Source organism: Rutilus rutilus (assembly GCF_951802725.1).
Source record: "Rutilus rutilus genome assembly, chromosome: 18".
NCBI lineage: Eukaryota > Metazoa > Chordata > Actinopteri > Cypriniformes > Leuciscidae > Rutilus > Rutilus rutilus.
The window spans coordinates 32,205,415-32,225,878 of record NC_140231.1 but is presented as its reverse complement, the minus strand read 5'-3'; the positions used below and the strand labels follow the sequence as shown (position 1 = coordinate 32,225,878).

The 20,464-nt window shown below is 37.7% G+C and overlaps 2 protein-coding genes across 3 annotated transcripts; one reads left to right on the top strand and one right to left on the bottom strand.

Annotated features, from left to right (window-relative positions):
* Positions 1 to 1,881: 1,881 nt before the first annotated feature.
* LOC311277611 (uncharacterized protein) lies at positions 1,882 to 8,132 on the top strand. Its single transcript, XM_084387984.1, has 10 exons — positions 1,882 to 3,801; positions 3,902 to 4,072; positions 4,181 to 4,328; positions 5,099 to 5,256; positions 5,351 to 5,494; positions 5,582 to 5,801; positions 5,942 to 6,058; positions 6,147 to 6,298; positions 6,409 to 6,612; positions 6,715 to 8,132. Exons 1-10 carry the CDS (start codon positions 3,662 to 3,664, stop codon positions 6,860 to 6,862), a joined length of 1,602 nt encoding a protein of 533 aa, XP_084244110.1. The 5' UTR covers positions 1,882 to 3,661; the 3' UTR covers positions 6,863 to 8,132.
* A 2,784-nt stretch (positions 8,133 to 10,916) lies between these two features.
* LOC311276749 (uncharacterized protein) lies at positions 10,917 to 20,153 on the bottom strand. 2 transcript variants are annotated; one of them, XM_084386622.1, is made up of 5 exons: positions 20,034 to 20,153; positions 19,491 to 19,610; positions 13,192 to 13,308; positions 12,798 to 12,832; positions 11,822 to 12,725 (listed from the first exon to the last, which is right to left on the bottom strand). In XM_084386622.1, the coding sequence occupies exons 2-5, from the start codon at positions 19,546 to 19,548 to the stop codon at positions 12,099 to 12,101; spliced, it is 837 nt and encodes a 278-aa protein (XP_084242748.1). In that variant the 5' UTR covers positions 19,549 to 19,610; positions 20,034 to 20,153; the 3' UTR covers positions 11,822 to 12,098. The 2 variants fall into 2 exon arrangements, with proteins under 2 accessions (XP_084242747.1, XP_084242748.1); XM_084386621.1 differs by having other exon boundaries at positions 10,917 to 12,832.
* Positions 20,154 to 20,464: the final 311 nt, after the last annotated feature.

Below are 20,464 nucleotides of genomic sequence, written 5' to 3'. Positions count from 1 at the left end.
TCTACTGGCGGAACTCCAATCCCTATTAAACTATCTAACTCTTTAGATTAGGTACAAGACAGCCAAGATAAAATCTGTTATCTTGTTTGAGATTTGAGATAAAAAAAATATGTGCCAAGGAGTTTGCAATTGGATTTACCTTCTGGACTCTTTGTTGTGTGTTACTATTGATTTTAATATAAATCTTGACTTCATTTTTTAGTTAGACGGTACAAGTATTTTTAATAAAAATTAGAGATTTATTAGGACGTATGAAGATTTACCTTAAAAACTCCAGTTCTGTCCGGGCAGCTCAATGCAAGTCGCCCGATTTAGATTTCTCCCAATAAAAATAAAATGAATGTCCTCACAGTCTGATAAACACAGTAGCCAAAATTTAATCAGTTACCTTGTTTCAAGAATCACGATGGATTCAACAAGTATGCAAAATCTACTTTATCGACAAATTAATTTTCATTACTTTTTTGGATTCACTTATCAAAATATAGGCTAACAATGTAAGAGCCTAAATGATCTTAAACCTTATTTTATAATTGAACTTAATAGCAGCTGTAAAAACTCACTGAATCATTTTTTTTCCTGTTATCACTGTAAAGCTGCTTTGAAACAATCTGTATTATAGACCTACCCTATAAAACGCTATGAAAGTTTACTATTGAAACATTGAAAATCCAGCTTAATGTAGACTAGTGTCAACATACATCTATAATAATAATAATTTATAAGGTACAAGCTTAAAGTGTCACACTATTGCCATCACATTCATAATCAGATGTATGGCAGTATCAGTGTCCTTTTTTGCACATAAAGGCCTACAGGCTATTTGATTTGAAGCAGACATGATGAAATATGTACAGTGGCTGAGAAGTGGAAAACCAAACACAATTCCAAAAACAAAATAACAATCAGAAAACACAACGACAAATCTGAAAACAAATTAGCAAGTCAGAAAACACAACAAGTCAGACAAAACGGAAAAGGTAGGTATAGAGCTGGTAAGTCCCGCCCCTTCCGTAAAACCCCGCTGGACCTCTAGGTTGAAAAATCGTCAATGCAAGTGAATGGCAGAAAATAATTATTTTCTGGTCCCGTTTGAATTGTGCCATGAATGTGAACATATGTTGTCTGTGAATTTTTTATATACCACAACCACATCAAAGGTGAGATAAAACCCCCAAATCAAATGTAACCACAATGACTTCTGACCTACACTGATTATTCTTGAATAAAATAATTCTCCAAATGAAGGAAACATCCTCTGAATGAAACACAAATAACACAAGCAAATACAGTTAAGAAACAAACCTCTTCTGAGCTTGCTCAGCCATTGCAACAGCAGTCAAACAAAAGTATCCAATAGAGTTAAAGTATGATTCCTGATGGAAAGACCACACAGTGTTTGAGATGCACCTCTTTTGCAACTTTTCACGATCACAGGCAAAGATGATCTCCAGATGATCCTGTATGACCTCTCACTCAAATCTTTGGAACAAACTGGCTATTTTTTGCCAGCAGACTAAGGTATCAGAAAGTCTTTTATTCAAAACAGCCAATCAGGTCTCAGCATACAGTGGCCCCTGCACAGGTGTGAATAGCCCCCATCATGGGTTAGGGTTAGAGGTAACCTTTAGTAACCCTGAAATACTGGTTTGTATTAATATGAATGCCAGCCATTAAAAAAAAAACAGTTTTTCAGATGATCCTAGCCCTAATGATGATGGCCCATTTTTGGCCCATTATCATTTCAGCGCTGAGATGATTATGTAAAATAACTGCTGTAAAACGACCTCTCACTCAATTCTTTGGAAAAAAACTATTGCTCTTTTGTGCATCCAGTGTGCATGCAGTCTTTTTTCTTTCTCAATTTTACATTTTTTAACATTTTTTCTTTGTAATTCAGTCAGGAATATGACCTCCTCCTAATATAAACTCCTCTGAAGAGGAAGTGCTCGCTGTCCTGCAAAATAACACAATACAACATCTGTCCAACTGCACATCATACGATAATCTCTGTCTAAAAACAGATGCACTGTTTAATGACAAGTGTACTCACAGTGCGGCTTATAATCTCGGTTGTTGCCTGGGGGAAGAAAAAAACATAAAAAAAACAAAAAAAACAATGAAATGTGAATTATTACCACAAGTGTCTTATTTCTACTTGCCACATCGCTAGCTCCTGACGTCACCACACCGCTGTCACTCATTATGTCTTTGCGCACACACTGAATAAAAGAAAAACAAAAAAATATATGCTATTATTACTATTATTAAACACAAAGAGTCTTCATGCCAGATTTATTATTTTTATTTGAAAGCCTGCATTTATTTGATCAGAAATACAGCATTCTATAAAAAAGGGTGATTTTTAGCTATATAAGGCAAACAGAGAGTTTTAAAGTATATATGGATACATGTGGGTATTTTATATTGATATATTTTAACTAAGTTCCATTTTTATTTATATATTACATGCATGTAAAGTCCTAAGATTTAAATGTAACTATTGTAAACTAATGTGAGGGTATAAAAATAAAAAGAACTGCATTTATTCAAAACAAGAAATCTTTGCTAACAATATAAATCTTTACTATCACTTTTTTAATCAATTTAACATTTACTTGCTTACTATTATTCATTTATTCCAAAAAAGAAATAAAACAATGACTCAGCCCAAACTTTTGAATGATAGTTTATAGTGTTACAAAATATGTCCCTAAACATCCCTGACCCTAAACTAGATTTAACCAGATTAAAGGGCAATTCACACCTCTTCATGGGGCTGGGGTAAGCCATAGAAAAAAACAGTTTTTCACCTAGCCACAGGCCTAAATGGCCCATCATCGCCTGCACAGGGGTGTGTGTGACGCTGCAACCTCATTGGCTAGTTTGAATACAGACTCAGGTTTATCTATGGGTCTGCTGAAGCCACTGTGTTAAAAAAATTCAGTTGGAGGACATCCTTTGAGTCGAACAGAGTCATCTGGAGCTCGCTGCTTTTTTCTAAAAGAACTTGAAATGGCTTCTGAAGGGTAAGTGATTCCTATATATTAGGTGTATTGGGTAAATCTGCCTTGTCTTTGTTTGTTAAAAGACCTAACTGATTTTTCACATATACCTTTAACATTAATGCTTTATTGGGGATACTGGTGTCTGTTAATGTTGTTGCCATTCCAGACATCTAAAAAGTCTTAAAAATCAATAATCATTTACTAGATAAATATTATGTATGTTGTTGTTTTCTGAAGAGATAAATCAAATTTCAATCTCCCTTTGCCAATTGTGGATAGTAGTGGTGTCTGATTTTACAAAATGTTTTCTAACTGTTCAAAGACACACTAATTTTATGAATATAAAGTTAATATTGTTATACTTGTATTGATTTTTCATTTAACCCCTGTTCACTTTGAGGAAGTTTAATGAATAAACATGTTTGAACTTTTTACATTTTGTAAAAATATTTTTGTGGTTGTTTTTGAAAAGTGGTGCTTCTTTACTATGCTCATATGACACGCTGACTACATTTCATTGAACTTGTATGTAGTAAAATAACCTTTTATTGTTTGTTTGTTCATACAGTGCGTTCCACAGCAGGATTTACTTCCTCTGCCCTCACTGTAAGAAGGCGCCGCGCACTCTTCCTGGGCATCTGAGGACGGCGTGCATGCTCGGAAGCTCTGAGGACGACATCCAAGCCACTGTGATCAAGGCGAAAAAGGAAATGGCCGAATTCACCCACACCGGGCGATTCTGGGAATACCAGAAGATTCGGGACATTTTGGGAGCGGCTGATCCTCTTGCTAGGTGTGTAGCTTATCTTTATGCCTCACTGCTTTGTCCTGTTGCAGTACAATACTCAATATTCCATCAAATGTGTGTGTATTCACTGTTTTTCTTTTCTTAGGTTGTTAGAGGAAATGGAAAAGAAGGGCTTGGTGGTGAGGAACATACCTCCACTCCTTCCTGCGCCATCTTCCGTTCCTCAGAGCTCCTCGAGGGATGCTGAGAGCGAGCGACCTGTGGAGCCAGAACACGAGACAGCTTCTGAAGAGAGCTCTGGCGAATCCTATCAGAGGTAAAGTTTCACATCATCCTTCACAGAGAGCATATGCAGAGATTGGACATGATTACTCTTGAAAACATATACACTCATTTGACCACCTGGTTTATTTTTATTTTGCAGCACTGGGGGACCGAGGTGGACCTCTGATGTTCGGTTGGAAATGGTAAAAAAAGGCCTCTATAAGAAGCACTCCATCAAACACCCCCTTCTTGAGGGATTTTTCCACTATTTGCGCGTGGACTTGGGCAACAGGAGGAGCAAACAAGAGGTAATTTTAAAAGAAAAAATACATTTATATGTCATGCACACACATAGAAAAATAAATAAATAAATTTTAAGAAAAAATAGGTTACACTTTATTTTAAGGTGTCATTGGCCGCGTTTCCATTACCCTTCAAATTGCGCAAATTGAAATTACGAATTGAAAATACGCCCAATGGAAACACGTAAATTTCGCAAAAACTCCCATTTATAGAAGGCGCGGTGTGTTTGGACAGAATACGAGACAGAGTTCTTTATTAAATTCATAAAAGACAAAAGAATGACAGAAATACTGAATACTGGACCTCTAAGAAATGCCACAATCAAGACCTCGAAGCAGATATGAGTGAGAAAAACCCAGAAACACCTCATATGAGCCGCTCACAGTAGGGTCTTTCCTTGCCATTAATGCTTGGATAACAAGCCTACGTTTCCTTCCATTAATAATAATAATGTCTAGTGCGGTACGTGGCTGTGATATATATATATAAACCTACCAACGTCCGTTGCCATGATTTTTGTAATGACTTATTGCGAGAGGAAAAAATGACGTTTAGTCTCATAACATCGGTTAATGGAAACGGCGTCATTTCGCAATAGGTTTTTTTATTGATATTTAGAAAAAAATCGTAAAAGTTTTGCGCAAATCTGTAATGGAAACGCGCCTATTGTTACAGTGTAATTATATATTCAAGTACTGTGTAATATTAAGTAATACGTGTACTTCCTGTTTTACATTCAGCCCTGCAGATTTTAATGTGTAATGTATAATTACAGGTGGAAAATGTCTCCAGGTTCATGTATTTCATGGACCCAAATGAGCCGAGCCTGTCGTTTGTTAGAGAGGTGGAGAAGGTGCGAGAGTATTTTAATGTACTCACGCACACTCAACTCTCCACGCAGACAGTGCTCAACTACTGGAAAAGTCTCAAGAGGTCAGTACTGTGTAACGTAACAAACACATCATGTAACTGTCAACTGATAATTATCAGAAAGGCTGTAACAACCATTTCTTTCTCTCTCTTTAAGGTTCATGAAGTACATCATTACTTCCACCAGCATCCACAGCAAGGACAAAAGTCTATTCAGGGACTGTAAATACTTTAGCATTCCTTTGGACGGCATACGGGCTGGTGTGTCTAAGAAAGTCAACAAAGAGTTGACACAAAAACGGTATGTTTTTTAATGATTTTTTTCACTCCCTTTTTATCTATTAAACGGAAATTGCAGGTGAGCTCATCATCTTATTTTATTTCTCAGGCACCATGGTTACGGAAAAGAGAAGCTGCCGGGAGACTGTGTGGTTATCCTCGATGTGGCTCGTATGGATTTCCTGACGGTTATGGGGAAACTCCAGGGTCCAGAAGCCGTTTCCGGAGAGACCCTTGATAAGAATGACTGCCTGCTGGTCCTCTATTATTTGGAGGCCATCGTTATGCTCAAGCTCCTCCAGTGGCCCGGTGTTGTTACCAACATGACCGTAAGTGTATTTTAGTAACCTTTTTTATTTTTATTTTATTTCATCAATGCCTCCTGATCTCTTGTGGTTCACAGATGTGTGTGTACCTTTTGATTATTAGTAAGACCTGTCATCGAATGTGCACAACTGTGTGTTTGCAGGTTGAGGAATGGCAGGGGAGAACCCGCATACAGAACGGCTCGTGTGTGGCGGTAAAGGAGCACAAAACGGCCGCATCACAAGTCGCCCAAGTTCCTCTGACCGTTGACCAGGAACATGTACGTTTGTATTCAAAATTACATTATAACTGTGTGTGTGTGTGCGTGTGTGCGTGTGTTTTTAAATGTATTTATTTCTTTTTCCCAGTGGTTTGACCTGTACTTTGACCAAATTCGGCCGGTGATGCTCCAGGGTCTCAGGTCAGGGGACGACGCAACGGCAGGGGGTCATTTTTTTGTTTCTAGCACAGGGAGGCCAATTTACAACCCCTGTAATGACCTAAAAAGACTCCATGCCAAGTAAGTGACATTTATGCATATTTGTATAATCTTTTTACTCAATCTAAAGTACACAAATGTGCACATGGTCCGCTTGTTATTTTGCATTCTAATGTTGCCCTGTGTTCTAGATACAACATTCCAGCAGTGAGCAGCGGTGACGCCCGGATGGCCTTTGAGACGGCTGCTAAGAACCTGCTGGAGGTGGAGTGGAATACGGTGGCTCGGCTGTTGGGACACACCCCGGAAACAGCCGAGAAGCACTACCGTATGAGAACTCCTACAGACGCATTGCTGGCGCAGCGTGTGGTTGAGCAGATTGCTGGAAAAACACGGTAAGCAATATGAAATCTAATGAACGAGATGATTATTATTTGTAATGTTGCTACTCAAAGCAGTCATTCATTGGCACTTTCTTTATTGTTTATTTCTTGTAGACATGGGTCTGGTGCGTCCACGAGCAGAGAGCAGAGGGTGGATGCTTCTGACACGCTGTCTTGCCCTGTGTCTCTTGACGGGCCGCCTCCAAAAAGGGCACGCAGGGATCCTTATGCATGTTTCGTAATGCTCCACAGGCTTCCCTAACACTGGGGCAGTGGGAGCGTTAGCATCCGAAGCATAGATTTCCTTGCCCTCTTCTCGGCCGTCCAACTATTTATTTGTTATTTCTGCTTTAGTTTTGTTATTGTAAATAGTTCTCTTCACTATATTTTGTTGTAATGTAACCTTTGATTAAAGTTGTAAATAAAATACAATTTCCCTTAACCTATTGTTTAATTTATTTTTTTCTTTTATTAGTACCAGTGCAATTATTCAGTATAAAGTCAAATTATTAACACTTTCCCCCACCAGCAGTTTATAAATGATGCCAGTCAGTGCCAGATTTTGATTATTTATTTTATAGCAAACAAAATGCTCAACTCTTCTCCACAATGGTAACCCACTGTAATTTAAATGGTTCTAATAATTCCAATGTAATTGAACATTAAACACAATTGCACACTATCAAGTCCTCCCCTTTTCTAATTTTCTCCAAAAAAAACCCACTTAATTCTAACATATGCAAAGCATGCTGGGAACTAACAGAAATAGTACATAGAATGGCAGCTAATGGGCCTTTCCAACTGTCAAATTTTGAATTTATTTTGGAGTTAGAATGAAAGAAAGAAATATTAGTAAGAAATAAATAAATAAATAGAGTTTTAAAAGTTTTAAAAGCTTGAAGTTTAAAGTAGTTTATAGATAGATAGATTAGAAATATTAGATAGAATGGCAGTTAATGGCAAGGGTCCCAAAATAACTTAAAAAGAAAAGCAATGAAATCTTTTTATACTTAAAAAAAAACTACGCAACATATCAGTAAAACATCTCTGATGACTTTAGTCAGGATCAGTCTGCTGAAAATTAAGAAAATGTTAATCTGAAGACTTGTCTGAAGACTAATAAAGAAAATGTGCATTGTCCCTTTTAAAATAAAATAAAGAATAAAAAGAATAGCCAGTTAGGTATGCAATTATTACCAGTTAAAACATCTAATGTTTTACATAATGTTTGGTGTTAAACTAATGTTTGCACATAATAATTGCAAACATTAGTTGCAATTATTATCCAATTATTACCACAATCCCATAAAATCCAAATACACCGCACACCCTTGTGTCACAGCGCAAGCACGTTAATGCACCCATGGGTACAGTCATGAGGGAATCCCAAAAGAGTGAGAGAGCAAAAGGAATCTGAAGCGAGCGTCCAGATACGGGCCTGAAGACCTGAGTCGCTGGTTTAAGTGAGATTTTAGCAATTCCGTACGCCACTCACTCTTGCGTCACAGCGCAAGCACGTTAAATGACCCATGGTACCCATGTACCCCCCATGCGCTGGAATCCCAAAAGTGTGAGAGAACGAAATGAATTCGAAGCAGAGGGCCAACAATGAGCCTTAGCGCTCACTGTGACGATACATGTGTTGATTTTAAAATCCTCACATTTTTGCCGCAGCGCAAGGGTGTTAAATGACCCATGGGTACCCGCGGAAGTCCCAAAAAAGTGAGCAAACGAAACGGGTTCGAAGCGGGCGGCCAACAATGAGCCTAAGCGCTCACTGTGATGACACCTATGCTGATTTGTGTTGATTTGAAAATCCTCACACTGCTCACCCCAAAGGAGTGGTCAGCAATTACCCATGGGTATGCCCGGGAGAGTGGAATGTCGTAAAAACGTGAGGGGCGGCTGTTTTGTCGAAATTCCCGTCCGCCACCACAGAGAGACACCGACCGAGGCCGGAGGCAGCGAGACCCGGCACAAAAAGCAGAGGCCCGGGGGACGCCTGAGTCAGAGTGTGACCGGCCGCATACCAATCGGTGCAAAAGTTGTGAAAAAGGCACAAAGTGCGTAAAAAAAGCGCACGTGGCGAATCAGTGGGGTCACGGGCGTGACACCAGGGGATCAGAATCGGGCGGGGGCCACCACCGGGGGCTGGGGGCCGCCAAGTACCCATCGGTACGGGCCCGTGTACCCACTGGTACACAGAGGTACCCATCGGTCCCAGAGTCAGGCTCCTAAGCATGCACTGCTGGATTAATCTACCCTGATTTCTTAATTCTTCTACCAATTGACCTATGGCTAAGCCACGCCCCCTCCACTCACCCGGACAAACAGTCAACATTCGGTAACAGGCGCTATGGCAGCTGTCACAGTAGGAGACATTTCACAGGAGGCAATTGATGATTTTTGGAGCCAGAAAGATTATATATCATCTCGAAGTTACCAAAAGGGCCTTAACTATGCATTGGAGGGTTATATTAATCATTTTATTGTTGAGTAGGTCGACGAAAAGCTTTAGCTCCAGACAAAGATTTACAGGTCACAGTGTAAATGCTATGGCGTGTTATTTGCGCGAGTAGATTACATACAAAGTCAATGCAAAGACGCGAATTTGACGCTCTATTCGCGTTTGGTGTGAACGCAGCATAATGAACAGGCTGCGATGTCAAGATTGCAATGCTGGAATGTGTGTGTGTGTGTGTCAGAGAGAGAGAGGCGCGGGCGCGAGCGAACAGTGGAAACATAAAAACATATGTTAGCCTAACGTTACGTTACAGATGTTAAAGATAACGTTCAAATACGTTGTTGACTTACCTTAGAACAGATGTAGACATCCTTGTTTAATTTATCTACGTTTAGTTGGTGTTGTGGTCTAACGTTACCGCATAACTTAATCCAGAGCAGACACTTATCTCGGTTGAGATGTGGCTTGGGAAAGGGTAAAAAATACACACCGTCGCCCAGCCTCTCAGGATACCTAGTGTCGGAGTTGCATGTACCCCATGCACACCGTTTGACCATTTTAAACTTAAAATGACAAGAAAAAACATATAAAAACAAATGAAAACAGACTAACTGCAATGCATTTCAATGGACGTGGAAGCAGAGAATGTCCGAGTGTATTGGGTTAGCTATGCGCACTGTGATTGGCTCATCGCATTTGGGGGCGTGGCTTAGCCATAGGTCAATTGCTGTAGGAGTGCAGTCTGAGTATCAGGAATGGGAGCTATTGGAGAGGTATGTGGGTGTTCAACATCAGGGCTTTGCACTCTCTCAGATACGACAGGTGAGTAAGGGTGTGGAATGTCCTCCTGAATGTCTCCCTCCGTGGACAATTCCAACTCCTCTGGCTCTTCCTCAGACTCATCCTCCTTCCAGTACCAGAAATATCTGCCTGATAAATATCAGAAAGCCTGATAGTGTCCTAATTTGCTTGAGATCAGGTGGGTGGAGCTAGAAGTTAATAGGAAAATTAACAAGCTAAAAGGGTTGTGGCACATGCTTTGCACCTTGAAGCTTAGGGACATACAACTTCTCAACAAATATACATAATAAAAAGTAGCTTTAGAAAGAAATATCTAATTTCATTTAACATAGAATTTATCACACAAAGTTTTAGGCTACAATGACCATGATTTTTTACAGAAGCTGCATCTTAATTGGTAATTAGATGCATTTACAGACGCTTTATTGCAGCTCAGAGGCATGAATGCATTTACACTGCAATTACAATTACATAAATAATGCCATTAGATTTATGGTTTTATAATGGGTATTAAAGTGATAGTTCACCCAAAAATAAAAATTCTGTCATCATTTACACTCCCTCATGTCATATCAAACCTGTATAACTCATTTCTTCTGTAGAACATAAATGAAGATTGTAGGGGAATTTACAGTTAAGACCCGAAGACCAGGGCCCGGTTTTTCAAAAGGTTTAATCCGGATAAAATTGATCCGGATTTAGTAATCCTTTTTTTGCGATCCGTGATCACGTAATCCATCTTACTTTTGAGCCAGTTTTTCAAAGCAACATCGGATTGGATCAATCTGATCCGGATAGGAACTTTTCAGGATCACCAAATCTGGATAACCAGTGCTCAAACAGGATAGGAAATCACAATGTAGAACTATAGATATGTAAAGAGCAACAAGTAGAATAGCCAGTGTGGGGTCAATATAAGTTTATTTTTATTTGAAATGAAAACACACACATTTAAAAAAAACTAGGGACGCAATAGTTAGACACTATTTCTGAATTGGATTTGTTTTGGATTTCAAAAATCAGATTGCCATTCTTTGCATTTTTTTTTTTTGGTTATTCTGTAATCATTGCATGCATCACTAATAAATTTTCTAAAAACTAAAATATTTTCGATTGTGATGAATATATATATCAATTAGTGACAGAATAAAATTTATTGTTTTTGGTCAATTTTGACAGCTGTTTGGGGGATTATTTTATGAGGCCAAACTCTTTCTACTTTGCTGTAGGCCTATACTGAAAGGCTGAATACGTTAAAGCCTACCTAATCACTGTAGCCTGACGGATGAACAAATAAAATTAAAACCTTATGAATAAATAGGATATCTTGTAAGATACTGCATGATCCAAATATAGTATTATTTGATAAATTTTTAAAGTTTTCATTACATTTTGGGCATGAAATCCACGCTGAATCCACCCTTCTGATGGGATCAGTTTAATCCAGATTTTTTGGATCAAAGTGATCCAAATCCTACAAAAAAGTTCTGAAAAACCCAAACTAAAGGTTTGATCCGGATCAAAACCAAGATTGGATTACGTGATCTAATCCGATTATGTAATCCGTTTTTTCTTTTGAAAAACCCATTTTCAAGATTTGATCCAATCCGTTATCCAAAATCCTAGTGGATTACTTTTGAAAAACCGGGCCCAGATGATGACTGAAGATCAGGAGGATTCAGAGATAAAATCAATTGCAGAAAATGTTCCCAAAACATACTGATACTATATACTTTCTCTTAGTAAGAGGTTCAGACAATATTCATCATTATTCTCTAGAGATTGGAGATGAAAAGTAAAGTAAATGCTTTAAATAAGAACTGGTCATGTAGACGACCCCGGTGACCTAGAAGAGTCAATGTTAACACATGTTGGGTGTCTCTCTGACAAACATGGAGAAAGCATGTTCCAGTGAACAGACATGCAATTCCATAACAATGTTAATCTCATAAGCTTGAAGAAGTCATTTAAATAATTTAATATGTAGAAGGATAAACATTGATTAATAACTTGATTACAAATCACTCATTAAAAATCACTCAAAGGATATACATTGCAGAATCCACCGCTTCACCATCGATATTGTGTAGAAACCATGAGAAAAATCAAACTTATTTACCAGAAAGTTATAGATCAGAACATTAACTTTTATCATTTAACACCTTCGGGCAATGCTTTTCATATGAATGTGTATATCGGATAAACTGGTGAAACTCTTCCCACATGAAGAGCACTAGTGCAGCTTCTCTCCATTATGAACTTTCTTATGATCTTTCAGGCTTCCTGAATGAGAGAAACTCTTTCCACAGTGTGAACACTTGTACGGTTTCTCTCCAGTATGAACTCTCTTATGATCTTTCATGGTTCCCAACTGAGAGAAACTCTTTCCACAGTGTGAACACATGTATGGTTTCTCTCCAGTATGAACTCGCTGGTGTTTTTTAAAGTTATTGAATCTAGTAAAACTCTTTCCACAAAATGAACAGACATGAGGCTTCACACCAGTGTGAAGTTTAAGGTGTGTTTTAAAGTTTGATTCAAAAACAAATGTTTTATCACACTGATCACAGCTGAATGATCTCACTCCAGAATGGGAACGCAGATGATCGCTGAGAACGTTTTTCTGAGTGAAACTCTTTCCACACTGAGAGCATGAGAACGGTTTTTCTCCAGTGTGAATTCTCATGTGCACATTTAAGTGTCCTATCTGAAAGAAACTCTTTCCACAATAAGTGCATGAGAACGGCCTTTCTCCAGTGTGAATCCTCATGTGTATCTTAAGGTTTGTTTTATGTATGTAACTCTTTCCACACTCAGAGCAGGTGAAAGATCCTTTGACTCCAGTTGTTCCAGCACTTTTCTGTGTGAAAGTCTTTTCAGTCAGTGTGATGATGTTTCCATCTTCATTTGTAAAATTATGAGGTTTACGAACCTGGTGCTGTTTGTCTTCATTCACTTCCATCAGGTCTAAAATCAACATTAAATTACCAGGGTTCAGTTAGAGACAGAAGCAATATGAATTCAAAAAGAAATTGTGCGCAAATCCAAAAAAAAAAAACCTTTTGGCATCAAACTCAAAATAAACAAGAATCGACACACTGCCACTTCTGCTCCCAAGGATTTATGCCGATAGGCAGTGTGCCGATTCTTGTTTATTTTCAGTTAGAGACAGACAAATAATAAAGGAAATCAGGGAGTCCAAATTTAGCACAAATCTAGTTTACTATTGAGTCTACTAGTGTCTAGTTTTATATATATTGTTATATGTCAGTTTTCATCTTAATGTTCCTCATCAGTCATTAAAGAGAATGAAGGAAAACACCAACCTATTTGTTCCTCTGTATCTTCATCTTTTATTCTGCAGGGTTCTTCCTCAAACTCCATCTTTATAATAGTATGTCCGTAGTTTCTCCTGGAGTAATTCCTCCTGCTTGCTTCTTCTCCTGTGGGAAGATGGGAATATTCCCCAGCATTTAAACTCTCATGAACGGCTGTGGGAGCTTCACTGACTGAAGGAGTGAATTGTGGTCGTTGTTGCTCATTTAGCAGATGATCTTCACACTTACAATCACTCTCAGTTATCCAGCTTTAAGTGTTTTGATCAAACAACTATTTAGAAACAATTCAACTCCTCTGGCTGATTTTAAAATGCTCTTACATTAGATATGATTTACATGCACTAAAAACTCTGTTTACCAGCTTTCATTACATAAAATGAAAACACAACTCTCATAAACATAAAAGAGAGAAGCTGCTCACCGCTCCACCATCCAAGTCAACGATAGAATTCAGGACTCGGCTCTTTAATGCAACTTTCTAATGAAAGCTCTAGAGGAAGAACTGGATGTGTGTGTGAGAAAGTGTGAACCATGCTGGGAATTAGACAAGCAGACGCCCATATGATAAACAAGGAACTCTACAGACTGACCAAACAACATCCAGTCAGCGTGACAATCCGCAAGTGATAGCTAGAGTTCGTGGGCCACTGCCTTCGCATGGAAGAGGACGAACCAGCCCACATCTACGCCATCTATCACTCAGAAGTCAGTGATAAGAACAAGCGAGGATCCCCTAGCCTAACCTTCAGACACAAAATCCAGAGACATATCGACGAGTACAACAAAAGCCAAAAAGCCTGGAATCAAATAGCTCTCCACGCAGCGAAGAGCAGTCAGTCACACTCACCCATGTCGAAAGGGAAGAGGAAACAAAAGTGATCATCAGCATCGCCAAGAATAGAGAATTGTGGAAACATATTGTCGAGCTCTATACCAGGGGACCAGACCAATGATGAATGAAGAAGGATAGCATGTACAGAGTGAACAGCAACGGTCCTAGCACTGAGCCTTGTGGTACGCCATACTTTTGATCGATATGACATCTCTTCATTTACTGCTTCAAACTGATAACGGTCAGATCTGTATGATTTAAACCATGCTAATGCAATTCCACTAATGCCAACATAATTTTCTATTTAAAAGAATGTTGTGGTCAATGGTATAAAATGCAGCACTAAGATCCAGTAGCACAAATAGAGAGATACAACCACGATTGGATGATAAGAGCAAATCATTTGTAACTCCAACAAGAGCAGTCTCAGCACTATGGTATGGTCTAAATCCTGACTGGAAATCCTCACAGATACCATTTCTTTCTAAATAGGAACATAGTTGTGAGGATACTGCCTTTTCTAGTATCTTTGACAGAAAAGATAGATTCGAGATCGGCCTGTAATTGACTAATTCTGTAGGATCAAGTTGCGTTTTTTTAACAAGCGGATTAAATCATAGCCAGCTTAAAAGTTTATAGTACGTACCCTAATGACAAAGATGAATTAATGATATTAAGAAGAGGATCTATGACCTCTGGAAGCATCTCTTTCAGTAGCTTAGTCGGTATAGGGTCCATAGGCGTAATTCTATGGGGGGACAGGGGGACACGTCCCCCCCAATATTCAAAGAAGGACAATTTGTCCCCCCCAATATTTGATCATACTGTATGATTATGCGGGCAATATCGATGTGATTGCATACGTCTTTCTTTCCAGCTCCGAAAATATAAAATCCCGGCCGGTCCATTTCCCAAATCCATTCGACTGGCCTTACACTATACATTAACAAAACCTATTTCTCCTGAAATCCATGTCATGTTTTCCCTATACCTTTAGTAGCTCGTGCACCGCCAGTAAGTTAGGAAAAACCAAACAGAAGAAGAGGAGCGCGAAATCTGACAGACATTTGGCCATACCTGTCAACACTCCCGTTTTCCCCGGGTTTCTCCCGTTTTTTAGCCCTATCTCCCAGACCCCTCCCGGTTTGTTATTTCTCCCGGGAAACTCCCATAATTTGCATGGCCCAAACTGAGTAAAGCCTCTGTTTAGGCTATTAAGGAAATATAATTTTGGCAAAGGAAGAACTTTTATTTTAAATAAATGTTCATTTTAAATCAGCCTATGTCAGTGTGATGTTACCATATTATCATGCTTAACACTAAGAATTTGAATAGTTGTAATGTGATGATCAGATGCAGATATCTAAATCAGACAATATCATTGGTTCGGGCGGTTTGCAGGTAGATTATTTATTTTTAACAGTGGATTCGGGTGACTCAAAGTGCACCAGATTAATGAACTTACCTTTAAAATGTACAAAATTTTCTGTACTTTTCAAGTACACTTAACAGCATGACTGTTGTATGCTGGTAAGTGTTCGGACTCTGACTTTTATTTTATTTTGATTAAAAAAATGTGTGCATGCGCCAAGTCCCACAGCTGTCCCCCCCAATGTGTGATTGACAATTTCGCCCTTGATAGGGTCTAACATGCATGTTGTCGATTTAGATGATTTAATGAGTTTAGAAAATTCATCCTCTCCTATAGCAATGAATGAATTGATTAAAAATGCACTACAAGGTGCTGGTTCATGATTAGAGCACTAGAGGATTAATCGTGCAGCTACACAATATGTGTGTCTCCTTAACAGAAAAGGTCTCTTTTCAGGCTAGACATCATTATTGATGCTGCGTCCCAGTTCACCTACTTATACTACGCCCTAAAAGTATATACTCTTTTTGTCAAGAAAAAGTACATACTTTTGAGTGTGTAGCAGAAGAGTAGACCAGCTTTGGGACAAACTATCACGTCATTCAATAGCGTCTTTAACGGTTGCTCTGTCTCATCCTGTCACAGAAAACTGACCTGTCAATCATGTAGTCACAGTTAAAATCCTCCACATTTCAATTAATTTCCTACCCTATCGGAGAAATACAGAAACCGGTTGATCCGCAGTCGCAGGTCTTTAATGCGGACACTCTCCTCATATTAATGCATGATGCATTTAAAAGTTAATGGCCAAACAGATTTTTAGAAAAGTTCACATTGTTGTTGCTGATAAAATATAAGATGGATAACATTAAATATTTTTTATCAGCTTAAATGTTAATTATTAGTCACTCAAACCTAGGGCTGTGCAAAAATATAGATAGCCTACAGCTAACTATCGCGATATTTTTTTTCACGATAGTGTATCGATATTCCAACCTCTAGTAGGCTATCGATACTTCATGATAAATCATGTTTTAAACGGAGTCGGTAACACTTTTCATTTGTTTGCTGCCGTATAGTGTGGTTGAAAACCCCGGCTTCAGGCATATGGTCGCAAATGAGTTATCAAAATATCAAATATCTAAACATTTCTGCAGCGTAGTAGAGCATAGTCAAGTCACCTTTAATTTTTCAGTTTTATAAATTGTGGCATCTACATTTTAAGTGTTCAGTAACATAATATGCACTTCAAACATTTCAGTGTGTTCACGGTTCAGTGACACTGTGCAATGCAAATAGCTTTGCTAATAATTTGGAATGGAAGTTATTATTTTTCTGCTGAGTTATCAATATAATGTGATACACATACCAGAATACCTCAGGTGATACACAGCAAGTGTTAATTTTTTTTTTATGCTATTATTTTTTACATTTTTGTAAAAAATAAAATAAAATTATCGTATCGCAATATATCATAGTATTGTGACATGTATCGAATCGTGAGCCACTTGCCAATACACAGCCCTACTCAAACCCTTTTATCCAATCTTCTCTACTTAACCGCCGAGCGCACATCTGTCATGTTTTGTAGTTTTCTGAACACTTTTAACATAAAGACAGGTCTTCTGGCATACTCTTTTCAACATACTACTTTGGGACACATTTTAATCTCACAGACTATTAAGGATGGATAGTATGGACACTGGGACACAGGGAGAGTTTACATTAAATCTTGGTTCTGCCCAATTTTCATTTTTGGGGAACTATTCCTTTAATGTAAATGCAAATACGCACCTTGAATTTGTAACACTGATACATTAAACATATAAAAGATCCACAGGCCTTTTGGCTGCTGCAAAAAAAAAAAAAAAAAAAAAAAAAAAAAGAGAAAGAGAAAGAAACTCTGCTTGTATGACAAATTTATTTAGGAATAGAGGGAAACAGAATAAGGAAAAAAATATTTTTTCCATATATGCTTGTCCTGACTCAGAAATCACTAAAATCAAATTTCATACTTGTCCATATTGCATAGAAGCCCTGATAAAATGTAACTATTCACATGAAAGTGATTATCAGAACATAAACTTTGCTCACTTAGACACCATCAGGCAACGCTTTTTCTCATGTCTCCGTAGATTAGATAATAGGGTGAAACTCTTTAAACATGAAGAGCACTCATAAGGTTTCTCTCCAGTATGATTTCTTTGGTGTTGTTTTTAACGCACCTGATGTAATGAAGGCCTTTTCACAGTCAGAGCGCACATTAGGTCTCACACCAGTATGAATACTCTCATGCACTTTTAAAGTCTGTAGTTGTGTAAAACTCTTTCCACAAAAAGAACAAACGTGAGACTTCACACCAGTATGAGTTGTAAGGTGTTTTCTTAAGCTAGATGAAAAAACAAATGTTTTATCACACTGATCACAGCTGAATGATCTCACTCCAGAATGAAAGTGCATATCTTTGAGAACGTTTTTGTAAGCGAAACTCTTTCCACACTGAGACGAGAGCACAGGTTGTGAACAGATTTTCTCCAGTGTGAGATTTCATGTGTTTCTTAAGGTCTGATTTGTGCACATAAAAACAGTCCACACTCAGAACAGGTGAAAAATCCTGTTTTTGTGTGAAATTCTCATCAGTCTTTGAAACCACTGCATTTCCATCTTCATTTGTGAAAATTCAATTAAAAAGGGATGAATAATAATAATAAAAAAAGTAAATTCTTAATTTAGCACAAATCTAGTTTACTACTGAGTCTACTAGTATCTAGTTTTAGATGTATTGTTATATACTCCTGAGAACCAGAACTTTGTGTGTGAATTTAGTTTATTTTTAATTTTGTCATTAGATTATTTGGAGCATAAGAAACAAATGGAGATTTTTTTCATATTCATATTTTGTCTGTAGAGGACACCAGGACTCAGTTATTAAGAAAATAAAATGACATAAGACATGTATCAGCATTCTTTTTTCATTTACCAATACATTTTTATAACAGAGTATGATTTGATAAACTATTTTACTTTATGCAATATGTGTAAAATCACCATAAACGGGTAGTCCCATTCTATACAATTGATTTAATTTGCATATTAATGTGTTCTTGTGGCCATATGTAATGAAAAAAACAAGTGTTATAATGGGAGTAATAACTTGGCAACATTTTCATGAGAATATCTCATATTTCATAGAAATATTGATATACAATTGAATTTCTTTCCCTATTCAGTTGTTGTGTCTCCCTAAAATGTCTGATACACATGCTGTAAGTCCTGGGGCCAGATGTATAAACGCTGCAATTATCAACGCACATATCGTGATTTATAAAAAATAATCTAGGCATAAATATGTGCGCACCGTACGGACACACTTTATATTTATAAATATATGTATTAATTATTAAATTAAAAATGTATTAATTTAAATAGAAATATTTGTAGTGGATGCGCTGCTTTTGAACACTTTTCCAGTAGCACGCTGTTTTAATGTTTTAACCAGCGAGGATTTGTTTGGCGCTTGACAATTCCGCTTTAAATTGTGTTATTAATAGCAGAATTCATGATCTGAGAAAGTATTTTCGCACGAGTAATGAACGTTGATGATGCGCACCTGACTTCATTTAAGCAAGTTGGTGTCGTGCACAGATAGACAGGAGCCTAATGATAACCATTTGAGTGAAACCAATATTATGAAAAATAGCATTGTATTTGAAGGATAGAATTTGAAAAAATATGCAAATTCTGTTAAAAAAAAAAAGTTTTGTCGGTGATGCGCTGAGTCTGACAATTATTTACACTGCAAAAAATAAGGCCTTTTTGTAAGAAACAATTGTGAAAATTACACAGATTTAAATGATAATTACAACATATCACATAAGAGTGCTAAATTTGATCATTCAGTCAATGTCGGTCGATTTTAAAGCCAAAGAGGAGGAGTTGTAATGGTGAAACCTAAACATTTGGTATCTCTGAAAAGCCTTGAATGTGCTCTTTACAGGAAAACTAGACTTAAAAGTCTAAGCCTGGATCTCAAAAAAAGATATGTGAGTTTTCATCTTAATGTTCCTCATGAAAAACACCAACCTGTTTGTTCCTCTGTATCTTCATCTTTTATTCTGCAGGGTTCCTCCTTAATCTCCATCTTTACAATAGTATGTCAGTAGTTTCTCCTGGAGTAATTCCTTCTGCTTGCTTCTTCTTCTCCTATGGGAATATTCCCCAGCATTTAAACTCTCATGAACGGCTGTGGGAGCTTCACTGACTGAAGTTGTGAATTGTGGTCGTTGTTGCTCATTTAGCAGATGATCATCACAATCACTCTCTGTTATTCAGCTTTAAGTGTTTTGATCAAACAACCATTTAGAAACAATTAAACTCTAACTCTTACATTAGATATAATTTACACGCATTAAAAACTCTGTTTACCAGTTTTCATTACATGAAATGAAAACAACTCATAATCTTCACAAATTGTGACAAATTGAAAAACAGTCAGTAACGAGTTTAGGTTTCACAAGCGTGATGAACAACATCAGTCGATTCATTTCTGAGTGATTCACTAAATGAACCGACTCGTTTAGTCGTTTGGATTTAGATTTCTCCTAATAAATGATAAAATGAATGTACTCAGTCTGAAACAGCAGATTTAGAGCAGAATGTACGGCTGTGTTCCACTTCTCATGTTTATGTTCCCTTCCCTCGCTCACTTCTCTTCTTCTCCTAGACTCGGATGTGTGTCATTGCTTCGGTTGCTCGAGCGCCTCTGCTGGTCATTTAAACTTACAGGCAAGTCGCGGTACAGTGAAAGTTGCTCATTCAAAGAAATGACAAGATATTAGCCGATATCGAAAAGTTAGGAGGAAGCAATAATATTCAAACACCGGAATGAAATAGAATAGACTTTTATCTGTGTGATTTCTCAAGTGCACACTAATGTTTCCTTTATGAAACTTACACATTTTTGCATGAAAGTCTTTTGAGTCTGTGAAATTCCTTCTTCAGCTGCAAAATTACGAGGTTTTTGAAACGGATGCTGCTTGTCTTCATTCGCTTCCATT

What these genes read in the sequence shown, in the direction of transcription:
- LOC311277611 (XM_084387984.1), top strand. Translation starts at nt 3,662, where the DNA reads ATGCTCGGAAGCTCTGAGGACGACATCCAAGCCACTGTGATCAAGGCG. An exon ending in ACAGGAGGAGCAAACAAGAG is followed by an intron (nt 4,329 to 5,098) that starts GTAATTTTAAAA and finishes GTATAATTACAG; the next exon opens with GTGGAAAATGTCTCCAGGTT. An exon ending in CTAAAAAGACTCCATGCCAA is followed by an intron (nt 6,299 to 6,408) that starts GTAAGTGACATT and finishes CCTGTGTTCTAG; the next exon opens with ATACAACATTCCAGCAGTGA.
- LOC311276749 (XM_084386621.1), bottom strand. Translation starts at nt 19,548, where the DNA reads ATGGAGATTAAGGAGGAACCCTGCAGAATAAAAGATGAAGATACAGAG. An exon ending in AGATACAGAGGAACAAACAG is followed by an intron (nt 13,309 to 19,490) that starts GTTGGTGTTTTT and finishes ATCTTCCCACAG; the next exon opens with GAGAAGAAGCAAGCAGGAGG. An exon ending in AGATACAGAGGAACAAATAG is followed by an intron (nt 12,833 to 13,191) that starts GTTGGTGTTTTC and finishes TGTTGATTTTAG; the next exon opens with ACCTGATGGAAGTGAATGAA.